This window comes from Suricata suricatta, chromosome 11 (genome assembly GCF_006229205.1).
Source record: "Suricata suricatta isolate VVHF042 chromosome 11, meerkat_22Aug2017_6uvM2_HiC, whole genome shotgun sequence".
NCBI lineage: Eukaryota > Metazoa > Chordata > Mammalia > Carnivora > Herpestidae > Suricata > Suricata suricatta.
Genome location: NC_043710.1, coordinates 72,153,705 through 72,170,664, shown reverse-complemented (window position 1 = coordinate 72,170,664; position 16,960 = coordinate 72,153,705). Strand labels below are relative to the sequence as shown.

The following is a 16,960-nucleotide window of genomic DNA, read 5'->3' as shown; positions in this document are numbered from 1 at the left end:
TTAGTAGATTTTTCAAAGATACTCTTTACCGGATTGAGGAAATTTACTCCTATTCCTAGTTTTCCAAAAAAATTTTTATCATGAATGAATGTTTAACAGTATAAAATGATTTTTTGCATGTATTGAAATAATTTTCTCTCTTATTCTGTTAAAATTATAAATTATATTGATTGATTTTCAAATGTAAAATTAACCTTTTATTCTTGGGGAATATCCTGCCCCACCTTGGTCATGACCCAGAATCCTTTTTGTATATTTTTAGAACCAGTTTGCTAATATATCCTTACAGATTTTTGCATCTCTATTCAGGAGGGACATGATTTTTCTTTTCTTGTGTGTAATTTTTCTTTTGTTTAAGTGAAATTGCAATGTTAATAAAGAAGCGTTATGCCGATTTTACAAAATACACCGAGAAATATTTTTTCATCCTCTATTTTCTGAGCATATATCAGGTTAGTATTATTTCTTTATTAAATATTTGATAAAATTCACCAGTTAAATTATGTGGGACAGTAGTTATCTTCATGGAAAGATTTTTTAAAATAAATCCAAGTTCCTAAATAGATATTTAGAGCAAGGTTGTGGAGGATGGATAGAGTTTCCACACTATTGCAGCAAAATTGTCCTTATTTAAAATCAGCGCCTGCAGCTTTAGACCATCCTATATGAGCACATAGATGGCCCAGTATCCTGGGTTTTCCCTATGCCGTTTCATTCTCTTGGTTCCTGGATCATCACCAAAACCTATGGAAACAAGAAAAGGTCCCAGTTAGCAAACTGTCAGAACTGACAAATCAGGTAACATCTGTGGGCCCAGCAAACCGAAGAGAGCTTTTGTTTCCTCTATCTGTATATATTGAGCCTTTACCATGAACTCAGCTCAGAGTTAGAAGATAGAAATAAGGGGAGCAGTGGGGGGCACCCATTTCCTCTAAGTCAAGAGGAGGCAAATCCCTCTAGTTGGTGCCCGGGGAGAGGAGGCAGAGAGAGCAAACACATGCCTGATCTGATGAGCTCGGACTCTGCACAGAACCAAGAAGAGTGGCTGCAGCTCAGGGAGAAGCCTTAGGTCTCTCATCCTTCTCTCTCAGACTGAGGTCTCAAACACCACAGCCACACTATACGCACCTACCTCAAGCACGCACGCACCCTCTGCAGGCGTCTGGGGCATGAAGTCTGCCTGGCTTTTTTCCCTGGTTCCACCAGGTTCAAGTTGTGTGACTTGGGGCAGGCGCCTGACCTCCCTATTTCTCAGTTTACTCACCTTACGGTGGGGTTCCTGCCAGTGCCGATCTCCCATGGCTGCTGCGAGGATTCCGTGGGATAATACAGCTGAAGAGCTGAGGACAGTGTCTGACACATGGCTAGCATTCAGTAATCGCTAACTGTATTACTACTACTACTTCTACTATATAAAATGAAAGATAATCTTGAAGGAGAGAAGAGGTGACCTACAGAGACCGGAAGTAGAGGGAAGTGAGCAGGGAAGGGGGTGAATGGAGGTGGGGGAAGGGCAGCTCTGCCTCGCTTCCGGTCTTAGCATGTATGCCTACAGGCTTCGTATTTACAGACACCTCAGGTCATCACTTAGCACCACAGATTTAGGTCTTCACTTAGCACCCACAGATGTGGCTTCCTTCTTCAGTTCCACAAACATGACCGACTACTCTGGGGGCCAGGTCCAGCAGGAGAAACAAAAGGCATGTTGCCTGCCCTCTTGGAGGTCATAGTCTTTTTTTAAATTTAAAAAAGAAAAAAATTTTTTGAGAGACAGAGAGAGAGACAACATGAGCAGGGAGGGTCAGAGAGAGAGGGAGACACAGAATCTGAAGACAGGCTCCAGGCTCTGAGCTAGCTGTCAGCACAGAGCCTGATGCGGGGCTCGAACCCACTAACCGTGAGATTGTGATCTGAGCTGAAGCTGGATGCTCAACTCTCTGAGCCACCCAGGCACCCTAGAGGTCATAGTCTTAATGAATAGCATTGGCTGGCCCTTATTGGGTGCTTGCTTATATATCAGGCACTATATGCACTCTCTCATTTAATCCTTACAAAATTCTTTGAAAAGAGATCATTATCTATGTTTATAGTAAGAAGCTAAAACTCAAAGAAGTGAAATGATTTCCTGAGTTCACGGAGTCCAAATCTATCTGATAGCAGTACCCTGTTTCCTCCCCCCACCCCCTATCCATACCTTAGAAGGTGTGGCAGGAATAAAGTGGGGTAAGTACCCCAAGGACATAAGTTTCTGGGGGGTTCCAAGGAGAGAGAAAGGTTACGTCAGGCAACTGGCAGGTTTGCAGAACAAAGAGCCCAGAATGCTGACCTCTTAGTCTTATTCTGGGTGCTCTCCCTTCCCTTGTAATGTGAGGAGTCAGCTTGTATGCTGCAGCTGGTCACCTAGTCACCTGGGAGCTTGTGAAACATGCAAGTGCTCTTAGCTCCACCAAGAACATTTTGAGTGTGGGGTATGGGGAAGGGCCTGGGTATCTGATTCAGACCCTGGAGGTGCAGTATGTATGTGGTGGTGTGTGTGTGTGTGTGTGTGTGTGCACACGTGTGTATGTGTGCATGTGTATGTATGTGCAAGGAGCCAATGGGGGAGAGTGCAGAACACTTGCTCTCAGGACCGCACCAGCCCCCTGCAGCCCTGCAGAGCTACCTAGCTCCTAACACTATGGAGCTTGTCCTTTCATACTTGCTAACAGGAAAAGATCCATTCCTATGGCCCTTTGGGGAAAAGAGAGAACCTGGCAAGGAGGACAAAGCAGGAGGAGAGAGCAGCTCATAGGAAGTAATTGGCTTCTCCTTTCTGAAGCCCATTCTCCTTCTGTTCCTTCCTTGGTTGAGGTGTGCACCAAGCCCCTGGTGCAGTGACAGAGTATCTGCCAGGGCCAATGCTGAAGTCACTGGGATGTGGCCCCCAGTGCCTGTAGGCATCCTCTGACTAGCCCGAACCACGGCTGCTGACGGGCTTGTTGTCCACAGGATGAAGTTCCACAGGCCATGTGCTGTCACATGAACAGGACAGCACAGCCCAGTAGGCTGCCAGATCTCACCCATGGAGCAGATCCACACCTACCATTTAATGAATCTGTCGCCCAGCCAGTGATCCAGTCTAGAGAGTGTCTATCTGGATGGGATGCTGGGCATTAACAACAGGTAGAGTTTGGCTCTGAGGCCCTGAGGCCTGGCTCACATTAGAAGCATCCTGAAAGCAGTGCCCAGGGTTCCAGAGGACCGAGACAATCTTCTTGTATTCCCTGCGGAAGTTCTGGTCCAGGAGCCCATAGACTATGGCATTAAGGCAGCTGTTGAAATAAGCCAGGAAGTAGCTAGTCACAAAGAGCCCGTCCGGGACCTGGGGAGCTATTTCTTCTGGGTTGATGGCCACAGCGAGGCTAATGCAGTTCAGCGGGGCCCAGCAGATAGCGGAGATCACAAACACCAAGAACATGGTCAGGAAGCTCCGGACACCGCTGGGCCTCCAGTGCAGCTTGGTCTCTGACTTGGCCTTCCTGCGGGACTGGAGCACCAGCACCCAGATGCGCAGGTAGCAGAAAAACACAACAGTGATGGGGAGGAGGAAGTGAAAGACTACCACTGCCACTGTGAACGGGGCACTGGCCGTCTGGATGAAGGTGCAGGAGTAGATGCGTGGGTCATACGCTAGGGACCCCATGAAAAAGTTGGGCACCACGGCCACCACAGTGAGTAACCAGATGAGGCAGATGTAGAGGGGAGTGTGCCAGTGCTGATAGATCCGGTGATAGGCCATGCTGTGGCAGATGTAGCAATAGCGGTTAATGGCAATGGCAGTGATGTTGAAGACAGAGCCAATGACACTCAGGCCCATCACAAAGCCGCTGGCCTTGCAGTGCATCTCTCCCAGGACCCAGCCATCATGGAAGATGGCCACAAGGATCAGCGGGTAGGGGTACAAGGCCACCATCAGGTCAGCCGATGCCAGGCTCACCAAGAACAAATTACCTGGAGCAGGAAATAGGAAGCAAGAGTCAGCAAGAGACCCCACAATTTCTCTTCTGTAGAAGATCTCACCCTTTATCCAGTTACCTTTAACCAGTTACCTAAAAGTTACTGGGTTAACTAGTAGTCCTGGGGATGGAAACCTAGTTGTTTTTAGAGGCTCAGAGCTCAGGGCTCACACTGCATCCCTGCTGCTCACTGTGTCATCTCAGGCTCTCCAGGCCTCATCTTTCTCATTTGCAGAATGGGGATCATGATACCTACTTGACACTATAGTGGAATAAAATAATGGTGCAAAGCGCTTGGGGACACAGTGGGTGCTCACAAATGATAGCAATTGTTATGAGAGGCACAGATGCTCGGGGGCTTTGCATCATTTATGTTCCAGCAAGGATTCCAAGGGACGAGAATCCAAAAATTAGGAAAATTGAATTAAAGACACTTAGAAAGTAGCTTGTTGACCAGTGGGGAGAAGACACAAAAGGAGACTGTCAGAGAGATTTATAGGAAGGTAGGACGTATGAGCAGGGAGGGGTGGTAATGAGTCCTGGGTTTTGGGTTCAAAAGAAGAAAGGACTTGATTCCATGCCACCAGGCCGGGGGTCTGCCAACATGGCCACACGGCTGTGCGTGTAAGCCCCAGGCAAGGCGAAACAGGGGAATGCCAGGATACGTGGTTCCTCCTCTTGAAACCTTTCTTCTATCCCACCTGCAAAATGCAATTCACATTTAGAAAACTGAATTAAAGACACTTAGAAAGTAGCCTATTCTCCAGCTTTCTGAACTGCCTCCCTTGTCTGAATGGAGTGTTCTCTGGCATCACCAAGCTCAGCAGCCAGAGAGAACCTCTGGAAACCACAGCAGCCATTGATTAATATGTTTCAGACATGTTCTGGACCAGAATCCTAGGGAAGAGACAGGGCTGCATTCAAAAGAACATATTTCTATTGCTAAAACATTTGCATTCTAAAACAAATACTGACGTATGTATAAAGCACCCAAAATCTGAAAGTTTGGCCTACACGAAGCTCAGGGCATGAGAAGCTCAATATGGATGCCACTTGTTTCATTCACCAAGTGCACTGTTTGAGCACCTACTACATGCTCAGAAGATGATATCCTCTCCAGCATAGAGGCCCTCGGGAATTCAGTGGGCACTTGACATCGTCTTTCAAGTCTTCTAGCCTCTTGCCACATGGTGGGGTGCAAGCTGCCAGCCCTAGGACAGCTGAATGCAGAGGGCAGATGGAATAGATTTGCAGCAGGGACTCCCCAAGGAGGCAAGGACACTGGCTCCACTGCCACCATTAATGTGTGCCTCAGGGGTCCAAAGAATCAGGCAGACTGAAAGGGTCCAAAAGGTGCAGCAATCAGAGAGGTCTGGCTTCAAGGGAATGCAAAAAAATGGAGGCTCAGAGCCACCTGGCTGGGGAATCCTTCTGAGTCAGACCTGTAGGTGAGGTAGACTCCACAATTACAGTTACAAACCCACAAGGTAGAGAAAAGGGCTGTTTCCAGCCCTCCCCTGTTCCCACACACATTTCCCACATCTCAAAGAAGATTCCACAGGATGCGCTCCATATGGAGGTGGGAACACGGAAGACCCCCAGGCAGCCCTTTTGAAGTGCCTATTTTGGTCTCCCAGCCTTTCTGTCAACCTCACTCAGAACCAATAGAAAAGAACCCTGTTAGCTTCCTGGGACTTTTCAGTACCTAACCACTCCTGAGTCAGAGCTATGTGAGGGCCCAAGGGAGATAAAGATGTAACTAAATAGAAAAAGCATCGTTTGGACAATTAAAGCGCTTGCAAGGTGGTGAGCCGTCCTGTCTCTACATTCATGTAGAGATTGGGTGTAAGGTAGCCCTGCCTCAGAGCCAACTGATAGATTCCTTCCCATTCAACTCTTTTAGGCATCTGCTTACTTAATGGGATAAAAGCCCCTCACATTCTTTCTGCTTGGTACTATCAGGCAGGAAATGTACATCTGAGGACCTGCTTGAGGTGTGGAATGGATCTCCTCCTTTTCCATTTAATTCCCGGTCTTTTTTGCTATCTCCACTGGTGGATTTCGGTCTCTGACTCTCCTGCTCAGACCTCACCTGATCCCAAGATGGCGAGGTATTTCCTCTCTCAAAGTTCTTGTTCTCAGCTGAATTAGGAGCCTTTGTCCCTTCCAGAATTTTAAGTGTCTTTTTGACACTGGAAGGTGGTGCTGGGAGCTAGAATAACCTGAGTAATCTCTGCTCTGCTACATGGGTGTTGGGCAAGTTACTGAATTTTTCTCTCCATGACTGTTCCCTCATAGACTCCCTCCTTTCCTTCTGGGACCCTCCTTTCTTCTCTCCCCATGCATTCCACTTGGCTGTTTCTGTGAAGAAAATCACTTCTTTCTAACATAGGAATGCTGGTCTCTGCAGGGCCCTCTGGGCTCCTGGTTGAGCAGCAAACAAGCTTTTGGCACTTGCAAGTGCGTGCGGAGAAAGTCAAGGGCTGCTGGGAGCTGGTGCCAGCTCAGCCAGCTGTTTCCCCTGAAAACCAGTGAAGCTCTACCGTGTGAATGTGGCTCATCCCCTAATCATGCCCCAGAGGCTGGCAAACAGCTTGTAAATAGTGGGAAGAACACATTCAACTCCACATAGACAGTGATTCAATTACTCTCCCCTATTACTCCGGCTGTTCCTAAAAGGCTGAAATCAACCCGTTCCTGCTGTAGGTTCATCTGCCCAGACATCAGACTGTCTCTCGGATTTCTTGACCCAATTCCAAATTAGGCAAATAAAATTCTCGTTTTGTCTCCCATCTGCAGGAAGCCAGGTCCGATCTGGAGGATACTCAAGGGAGATCTAGTTCTCTGTCCATTTCTTCCTCCCGACAGGTGAGATATCAATCAGGATGCACACAACACTGCTCATCCCCCCTGTGCACGGGCTTCTAATGAATATTGATATCACAAGTCCTGGCATGATTTATTTCCATCTGGCCCCATCAGACAGCACGTATTAGTGGAGACAGCCTTCAACCACAGGGCTTTGTTCACTAATATGGGATTCCCTTTTCGTATTCATACACAGAGCACATCCCTCACACACAACCACCACAATCCCCTCCCTCCTCCCTTCCTCTGTCCTTTCTTCTGGGAAATCTACTTCTTAATAATGATCTGGTAATCCGGGGTGGGGGGGGAGGGGAGGAAACCAGGAAGTGTCGAGCTATCTAGTCTTCATCAGATAAGAGAAAGTTAAAGCTGTCTCCATCCCTTGCCCTCCTCCCCATGCTCACCCTGCACCTCTCCACCCTGTGTCCACACTGCATGCCCCCAAAAAGAGTTTGTTGAATTTAAATTGACCTTGGTCATTGAGCTAAAAGCCAACGTAGAAATAAATAGTCATGCCCATGGTCCCCTGCCAGGTCTCTCCTGTTAGACCTATGAATGCAAACATATGGTATCTATCCTTCTCTGGGGACCATGGGGAGAGGAAGGGGGAAAGAGAGCGGGGGAGAGTGAGGGACACAGATCAAGGGAGACTACTGAATACTGAAGAGGAACCATGGACTGTAGGGGGGGGGGGAGGGAGGAGGTGATGGTCATGGTGGGGGCACTTGTGGGGAGAAGCACTGGGTGTTATATGGAAACCAATTTGACAATAAGCTATTTTAAAAAAAGAAATAAATAGTCATGGAATCATTTTCTCAGCAAATATTTCTGAGTCTACTAGGCACCAGCTCTGCCTTTGCCAGGGTGAGGGAAGCATGGTGAGCAAGAGACATACACTCCCTCCCCACACAAAGCTCATGGTCCCAGAGGAGCCAAATAAACAAATAAAAACAAGATGTGCAAAGGTTGAAATAGGGAAGCCAAGAGATAATCTATCATTTCTAACAGGGTTAAGCTTCCTGTGTCTTGGGGTCTTCTTCCATCACTTACCTATTCACACATACAGTACACTTATCAAGTGTCTACCATGTTTGTGTCAAAGACATGACCCCTGCTGTTGAGATGCCAACAGGGCTATTGGGGAAACAGACACAAAAACAGCAGCCAAGCAGTGTGGCAAAAGCCTGGAGGGAGGCTAGGCTAAGGGAATAGTGAGGAAGTACTAAGATGACCTGAGGACGGGGGCCGTGGCAGGAGATGGGGCTGGTTGGAAAGGAAGCCTCCCCAAGGAGCTGAACAAAATCCCAAAACCCTTGCAAGAGGCCTGCCTCCTTCCTAGAATGGCTGTTTTTTTTTTTTCCCAATGGGATTTGTATGGGAAAGGGCAGAGGAAATAATAATAACCTCTGAATGAAATTGAACTATGTTTACCAGTTCCTTTCTGGGGATAAGCATTTGAAATCACTGAACAGATCAAAAACTTGATTTCCTTGGGCACCTGGTTGGCTCAGTCAGTAGAGCATGTGACTTGATCGCCGGATTGAGGGTTTGACGCCCTCGTTGAGTGTAGAGATTACTTAAAAATAAAATCATAAAAAAATTTACTTCCTAACAAATACAAAAACAATTGGCTTTTATATTCATGAAAGCTCCTAATTTGATTCCCAAATTCTTTGAGGGCAGAGCTTGTTTTCCACTAAAATAACATTATTTATGAAAATCTTAGAGAGTGTGGATGCATCTAAGAGCTAAGTTGCAATGTAACCTTGGTTTAAATAAAAAAGAAAATAACTGCTAGGCAAGCTAATTGTGTGAACAAGAACACAATAGGTATTTGAATCACTTAAGAAAATGTGTTCAAGAGCATAAGCGTCTTTTAAAAAAAATAACGAGATTCCTATTACAAAATATTCTTCCATAATTATCAATAGAGATCATCTGAAGACTCTTACAGTCACATTTTATTGCTTCACTTACACTTAATATTAAAGACAAAACAACAATTGGTATAGCACCTTGGAGTTTATAATGTGCCTAAATAATGTGCCTAAATAATGTGACTAAATTGTTTATCACAAGAATCTTTTAAGGTTGACAGCATGATTTCCATTTCAAGAAATGGACACTAAGATTTTGTGAACTACTAAAAGCCTTAACAAGGAACTCGTGACAAAGAAGAGACACTGGAGGGAATCAGGAAAAAGAAATGTCGAGGGCAATGGTGTACTTCCTTGGTCATCCACCAAAGTGAGAAAGAACAAGAAAGTGTGCCCATTTAACTTGGTAGTTAGGAGGTGATACTAGCAAGGGCAAATCCTGTCGAATGTTGGAGAATAAACTCATTCTCCCAATCAGCTCAGGCTTCAAGAGCAGGAAAGAAATGGAAGGGTACTTGCAAAGGGATATCCCTTGGATGGGGGGATGTACAAAGTCTTTTTCCTTTTCTCTTTGTCTCTTTTAAATGGGAGAGATTTTTATTGGGTACATAATAAGCACATAGTAATATTAGCTCGAATTTATTACTGTTGTTTTTATATTATTATTAGGGGCATAGAAGAAACAAGAGACTCCCAACTACGATCTTGGACTGATCCTTGGAGATAAGATATGAAAAGTCACAGCTCAGGAAGGACAGCATAGATGGTAAGATGTTACCCCCAGGATGCAAACTCCCTAAGCACTGAGGAGTCTACTTCTCAACTCCCCAAATTCTTCTCTTTCAGCAATAAGTATTTTAAATGGTAAGACCTAACAGTGGCACTGGTATCTTCAGAATTTTGTGATATATCGTGCTAAATACAGGACCCAACTTCTGGGAAAAAAAAAAAAAGTCAGTCAAACACAGAAGTCTTCATGCCCCTGGGCTACTCAGGACTACAGAGAGGGAATTAAAAGAGAATTTTGAGCTTTTCTGATTATTCAGCTAAAGACATAATTATGGGATTTAAAATGTGTTTGTCTTCGCTTGGTAAAGAGATAAGAAAGTATTTAGAGCAGAAACCTGAAGATGGAGAGTTCTAGCTACATCAGGGAGAGTCCAAACTAGCCCAGTTTGGTCTTCAGCTGATAAGAAGCACTGCAAACCCCATGTGGGCTGAACCGATCAAAAGATACCTGTCACCAAGTGGCATCTCCATAAGTGGTCGGTGGTGGTAGAATGACGCCTGGATGAAGAGGTTTCCACCTTACCCTAGAACACCTGGAGTGTGCAGGGACTGTGGGTCTACTGAGCATTTCCTCCAAGCTTCCCAAGAGCCCTTGCAAGAAGTCAGCCTATCTATTCATTCATCATTTACACCCTCAGTCAACAGGTGGGAGGAGAAGGCGGAGGGAGAAGGCGGTTCTGCTCCAGTCTCACTGGGGATGCAAATCCTTGCTGGGCTGAAAGTTCCCATCAGGAAGCCTGCAGTGCAGACTCTGTCCCTGGACAAAAGATGGTACAGGCTGAGCATACTGGGTGCTTGGAGGACAGAGCAGACTCTGGACAAGGACCTATGTGTTCTGTAACCAAATCTTCCATGTTTTCCTGGGCAATCCCAATGTCAAACATTTCACATCCTTTCTCCTTACATATCACCAAACTGTCTTCCCCAACAACCTCTAACCAGGACACAGAGAATCCATTGTCAGCCCATGGCCACTGACTGTCGCCTGGGAAATCAGTCACTGTACCGATGGGCCAGGAGTAACTGATGTGGTCGTGCTTTCCCCTCTCTTAATGGAGATCATCTCAACATGACACTAAGGACATGTGTCTCTCAGTTCTCTTCTGTGTGGCCAACTGGAGGGTGAAGGTAATGGCAGGAAGCTCAAAACTCTACAGGCAGCCCAGACCAGCAAGGGGCAAACTCTCTAAGGAGCCACTGAGGCACACTTTGGGGCAGCCTGGGCATCGCTGGAGACTACTAGCCACACAGGAGCAATTGGAACAGGCACACCTTTGTGCAGAGATGACAGTCAGCTCTCAAGGACAAGAGTGAGGTATACTGCGAGCATTTAGTGCTCAAAGCAATTCAGTTCTGTAAGAACTCCACTGATTGCATAAGTAGTTCTGAGTGCCGTACTGAGTCTGCCCCACCTTGTAAAGCACAATTAATTCCTTCCATCCCACTGAATTCCCATTATCATGTCCATTTTCAATTTGTTTCAACAGACCCATATTCAGTTCTTACTATGCACTCAGCTCTGTGGACAGAAATGGACTAAAAGTCCCAGCCTTCAACAAATTCACCATCTCACGGGGAGAGAGAAAGACTAACAACAGGACAGCGAGGTGGGAGCTGCCTGAGGAGGGCCTATTGAAGCTCAAGGAGGGAGACAGTCCCCACGCCTTCCTTGATATTAATAAGCAACATGAACAACCGCACTGGAGTGTTGAGGTCTGAAGGAGACATTCACTAGCAGAAAAGAGGCAGGGAGCTCCCTGAGATGAGGGAGTGCATAGCGAGTGTGGACTGTGTGGGAGTGGTTGCAGTTCACAAGTGAGATAAGAGAGAAGAGGCTGTCACATTGGGTGGGGGGTTAGCCCCAGGAGAAAGGCTGTGTGAGCCACGCTCCTGAGTCGACTGTGGTGTAGACCCAAGGCAGTCATTGATGGTGGTGACTCTGTGGGTGATAAAAGCCACTGCAGGACAGAGCATGGAAGGATGTCTGGACACTATGGACACAGTTTGCTCAAGCGATGGTGAGTGTGTAAAGTAGGGCAGTAGGAGAAGGGAGGGCAGGAAAGGGGAATATTGAGAGATCTTATAAGGCAAAACTCACGGGGACTTGGGGAATGAAGGAACCAGGAATGACTCCCAGGGATCAGGTGTCTGGGAGAAGAGAAGAAGGAGATCCAAACACTGGCATCCGGTAAGCCAAGGAAAGATTTTCAAGGAGGGAGTGGGCCTCAGTGACACACATTTGCACAGAGGGGCATTTCTGAGGCCAGTCTGCAGAGCACTGAGGAGGAGAGGGGGAGCAGTGAGGTAGTCGGCGGGTGGAAATTGATGTCTGGTTGTGAAGGGACAGAGAGAGTAGCAATGAACTTAGAAGCAGACATCCAATCAAGGGAAGATTCTTTTTTTGAAATGTTTTTTTATTTTATTATTTATTGATTGATTTAGAGAGAGAATCCCAAGCAAGGTCTGCACTGTCAGTTCAGAGCTGGACGCAGGGCTTGATCTCATGAAGGGAGAGATCATGACCTGAGCCAAGATCAAAAGTCAGATGCTTCAGTGACTGAAGCCACTTAAACACCAGAGACCCTTGGGTGTGTATGCCTACGTGTGTGCACATCTGTGTGAGTGCCTATGTGTGTGTGTGTATGAGAGACATTGAAAATACAGATGAGAGAGAAAGAACTTGATGGGGGAAGGTTCCAGAAAAGCAGGGAAAAGAAGAGATAAAAACCAAAAATGCAGAGATTATTGTTGGCTATTGTGAGCAAGCATGGCCATGGCAGCCACAGAAAATGTCCTCAGATGCTGTCAGGAAAGCCCTAAATATGGTAGGTCCCCAGGAAGCACATACTGAGAATTGTGAACTGCCAACCCAGTGCCATGTAAAAAAAAAAAGAACGAACTGAACACCTAGTCTTACCTTCCAAGTTCGGTCAATGCCCCAATCTGTCTCCCATCTTTCCTCTATCCCTCCCTCTCTTTACTGCCATCTCTGAAAAGGTCAACACAATGCATGCAGCAGCAGGAATGCAGATAGGGTAGTTCTGGGGACAAAGGACAATTAATGTAACCACTTATGCTGCCATCAGGGCCATCCCTGTTAGGAATGACAAGAGGAACTGGGGCGTCTGAGCTGCTCAGTCAGGTAAGTGTCTGACTCGCGGTTTCAGCTCAGGTCACGATCTCACAACTCCTTTGTTCAAGCCCCACATCCTGGCTCTGTGCTGATGATGGAAAGTCTGCTTGGGATTCTCTGTCCCACCTGCCCCATCTCTGCCCCTCCCCCACTCATGCTCTCTCTCTGGTTCTCTCAAACATAAATAAATAAACATTAAAAAAAAAAGGAGGGGTGTCTGGGTGGCTCAGTCGGTTAAGTGACTGACTTTGGCTCAGGTCATGATCTCTCAGTTCATGGGTTCAAGCCCCACATCGGGCTCTGTGCTGACAGCTAGCTCAGAGCCTGGAACCCGCCTCAGATTCTGTATCTCCCTCTCTCTCTGACTCTCCTCTGCTCATGCAGTATCTCTCTGTCTCTCAAAAATAAAAAAAAAATTTAAAAATAAAGAAAAAAAAGGAATGGAAAGGATCCTGGTGTCTATCTGCTAAGAAAGGTGTTATGATCTTAATACGGACTGTGTGCCATGGTTATGGGGCCTCTGAGTGTTCTCATTGCCACAGTCCTATCTTCTCAACACTGATAGACTAAGGAACCAGACTTAATTACAGAAAGGTCTGACATGAGTGTTTCTTAAGGTCACTGCAAACTCCAAACAGAGGAGACGTGATTCCTAGTGGAATGAGTGCAAATTCCAAGTGCTGACAGTTTTTTTAGCACCTTTTGAGAGTTCACCCTGCTCTGGTTTAACTGACATCAGTGGTGTGATGTTTCATGACTATTGTCAATACATGTGATAGTCAAATCAAAACTGCTTAAATTGCATGAGTGGGGCAGCCACCAATGTGCCAGGAATGACTGTCATTTAGCGGTAGGGTTAAAATGTGTTGCTGGTGCTGGGCTGTAGCACTGCCAACGGGAAGTAGGAACAGGGGTTGTGCCGGCAAGTCCACAAGCTCACTACCCACTTCGGGCCACCCTCCCAAACCAAGAAGGCTTCCCTGAGTCCCGTGAGCCCCTCAAGAAACACAGAAGAGGCAGCCCTCCTGGAGGAGGGGAGAAGATGCCTGTCTGCTTCAGGTAAAAAAAAAAAAAAAAAAAAAAAAAAGCAGCAGCACTCACCCCCTCCCCTACCTCAGTCTCCTTTCCCCATAGCAGGCCACCCAAATTATTAACCAGGGAAGCTCAGCCCACCAGGCTATCTCGAAACACCTGATTAGTCAGGGAGAAATGGGGCCCCTGTCAGAGCCTGAAGGGCCCAGCTCTGCCTCCCTCCTGCCCCTCTTGCCCAGGGGAAACAGGTTTGTGGCTTCCGCAAAGGGATGATGCAATCAAAAATATCAAATATCACTTTCTAACCATAGCCTGCTCCTTCGTAATTGTAAACTTTTACTCAAAGCACATAATATCTTGAGAAAGATATTCCAGATAATACGAACCACCACAATTGAAATGACGACATTAGACAGCATGTTTCTACTCAAGTGTTGTTTCCTGTATTATGCACAGGAGCTCCTAATTTTATTTATTGTTTGTTCTTTAGATAAAAACACGGAGTCACAGAACAGCACGAAATATATCTACCCATTTACTACAACTGGTCTTTCTGAATGGTCCGGCTCCTTAGAAAAGAAAAAAAAAAGAGCACAGTTAAACTACATACTTGGCTTTCTTGCAGTTGCCTTTTAATTTTAATTCACTCTAATATGTGAAGTGCCCTTAAGCCCAAACTAGGAAATTACAAATTGACAAACAGGGCTTTGAACTTCTTCCCAGGCCTGGGTGCACCAGGCTCCAAAGATCTCTCAGGACCAGAGTTCAGTGGAGGCCTTGACAGCGCGCAGGAAGGGGAAAACCACTTTCAGGATTGCAACCATATTTTGCCAAATCATTGTTTTAATCTTCACCGAATCCCACGAATTCCCTGTCTTCCAAAAGGGCCACATTATCTCAAAGCAACGTAGTTCTGCCCAAGCAGACCCTGCAGATTTCTGCATCTGCATGCTCTTGGCTGGAAAAGGGTCTTCGGATAAACCAGAGAGAAGTTTCTAACCCAAAGCTCACTGGAATGTTTCCACGAATTCACTCCTTGTCTTGGCACTTACTTCGTGCGTGCTCCGCTGCAGAGGGAGAGAGGTGTTAAAGGTCCTGAGATTTCTATGACCAGATAGGGGCACCATCTGGACCCGCACAAATTGGAGACCCCGGGTGACAGTGGCTTCCAGCCACGTGCGTTCCTACTGCACTGGCACCATGCCAACAAGTGCACGAGAAAAACTTTGCTCAATTCACGCGGGCACAGGTGTGCCAAGTGCTCCCAAAGCAGCTTCGAGAGGACAGAGCCACACGTCGTCGGGGAAGGGCAGGAACTCATCCTAACTTTTGAGGCGGGGATCACGCTTGGGGACTAGGTTAGAGACAAGGGAAGGGGGCGCCCGAGTCTGAGGAGGGACAAGGAGGCAGACGGAGGGGTCAGGGTCTAGACCAGACGCCAGGGTAGGGTCCGCCCCAGTAGCGGGCGAGGCGCTCACCTGCGTTGCGGAGCTTGCGGTTCCTGAGCACGGAGAGGATGACCAGGAGGTTGCCCACGACGTCCACCGCGGTGGTGAAGATGAGCACGGCGGACAGAGCGGGCGCCTCCCACGGAGGACGGGCGCTCCCGGAGGGCCGCGCCGCGGGTCCCCGGCCAGCCCGGACGCACTGCCAGCTCGCCCGCCTCGCGGCAGTTGGCGGAGGAGCCGTTCTCAGGCATCCTGAACCGTCCCGCGCCGTGTGGCCACCCGCTGTCACCGCGGGGAGTGCGGTGCAGCGCCAGGAGTTCTCCGAGTCCCCCTCTATGCCCGGGCGCGCGCGGGCGAGGGAGGAGGCCAGTAGGGAGGGAGCCAGAGGAAATTAAACGTGGGCAGGGGGCGGAGAAAAATGTAGGAATGGGAGGACGACCTGGGGTGAGACTTGCCAAACGGAGACTTTCCTTGGTGGCTGGCTCTGGAGCAGAGGCCAGCATGTGCCTGGCCCAGCCCAGGTCTCAGTTCCTGAGCACACCTCCACACCCACATCCCAGATTCCCTCCTCCCCCAGCCCCCAAGTGAAGGGACACCCAGGTCTGCAGACTGGAGAAGGTGCTAGTGGTGGGGACCTGCCCATTCGTTGTCAGAAGGGCAAGGTTTGCAGCCCCCCCATCCCCACCCCCACCCCCCACCCGGTGGGGCTGTGCAGCTCCAAGAGAACTCAGTCCCCAGCCTATGGGGACAGTTCCCAGGACAAAGTAGGGTAGCAGGTTACACTCCAGACAGCTACAGGAGACAAACAAACCTGTGCAATTAATTGAGCACTTGTTGTTTTCCTGGGAGACCGCGATGATGTCTCTGTCCTGTCCTCCTCATCAACCAAGACATCTACTGATTTTTGAACATTTCTTTAAATAGCTGTATGGGCAATACTGGAGGTTATTATTATGTGGTTTTGGGGGGTTTAGAACAACAACAACAATCACCTCAAAGAGGGAAATATGACTCCTGGAAACAAGGACATTAGATGCACTTTATTTAAAATGTTTGAGCACTTACTCTGATAATAACAGTAGTGAAACCTCTTTGAGAATGAATTTTATGCCAAGTACTGTGTTCTAAGCACTTTTCACATCATTAGAATCACTAAAATCAAAATGATCATTTTAAATAAGAGGAGGCGGAGACGCACCTGGACACATTGCTTCCATGAGAATACAACACGGTGCAGCCACTTGGAAGACCCGTTCGGTGTTTCCTTATGGAGTTAGACATAACCCATCCTCCAACCAGAAGTGAAACGGGAACAAAAGATATGCCCACAGAAAAGACTTGTGCCACAATGTCCAGAGCAGTTAAAGTAGCCTGAACCTGGAAACAGCCCAAATGCCCATGAATGGGTAAACACATTGTATATTCAAACATAGACCACCACTCTGCAATAAAAACCACTGACAAACACAACACGGATTTATCTCAGCAATACTCCGTGGAACAGTAGAAGTCAGAGGCAAAGGAGTACACACTCTGCAATTCATTTATATGAAGCCAAAATATGGGGAAAATTAATCTATAGTGATAGAAATTAGAACAATGGTTGCCTATGCACAGAGGATGGCCTGGGACAGAGCATAGAGTAAGTTTCTGGGATGTTATGTGCATGGTATTTTGTGTGAATTTAAGATGTGTTCTTTTCTGTAAGTTAAACTCTGCCACTTCCACCCTGTCCCAGTCCCCAAGAACCAAAAAGGAAAGGGAGAATGCAGTAAAGAGGGAGGCAGTGCTGGTAGGATGATTCAGAAGAAGGATGTG

General features: G+C 47.2%; 1 protein-coding gene across 1 annotated transcript; it reads right to left on the bottom strand.

Annotated features, from left to right (window-relative positions):
- Nucleotides 1-457: 457 nt before the first annotated feature.
- On the bottom strand, nt 458-15,393 carry MTNR1B (melatonin receptor 1B). The gene is given in 4 exon segments (XM_029914882.1): nt 458-744; nt 3,083-3,990; nt 15,173-15,318; nt 15,320-15,393. Coding segments are annotated over 3 exon segments (1,092 nt in total). The 3' UTR covers nt 458-744; nt 3,083-3,118.
- Nucleotides 15,394-16,960: the final 1,567 nt, after the last annotated feature.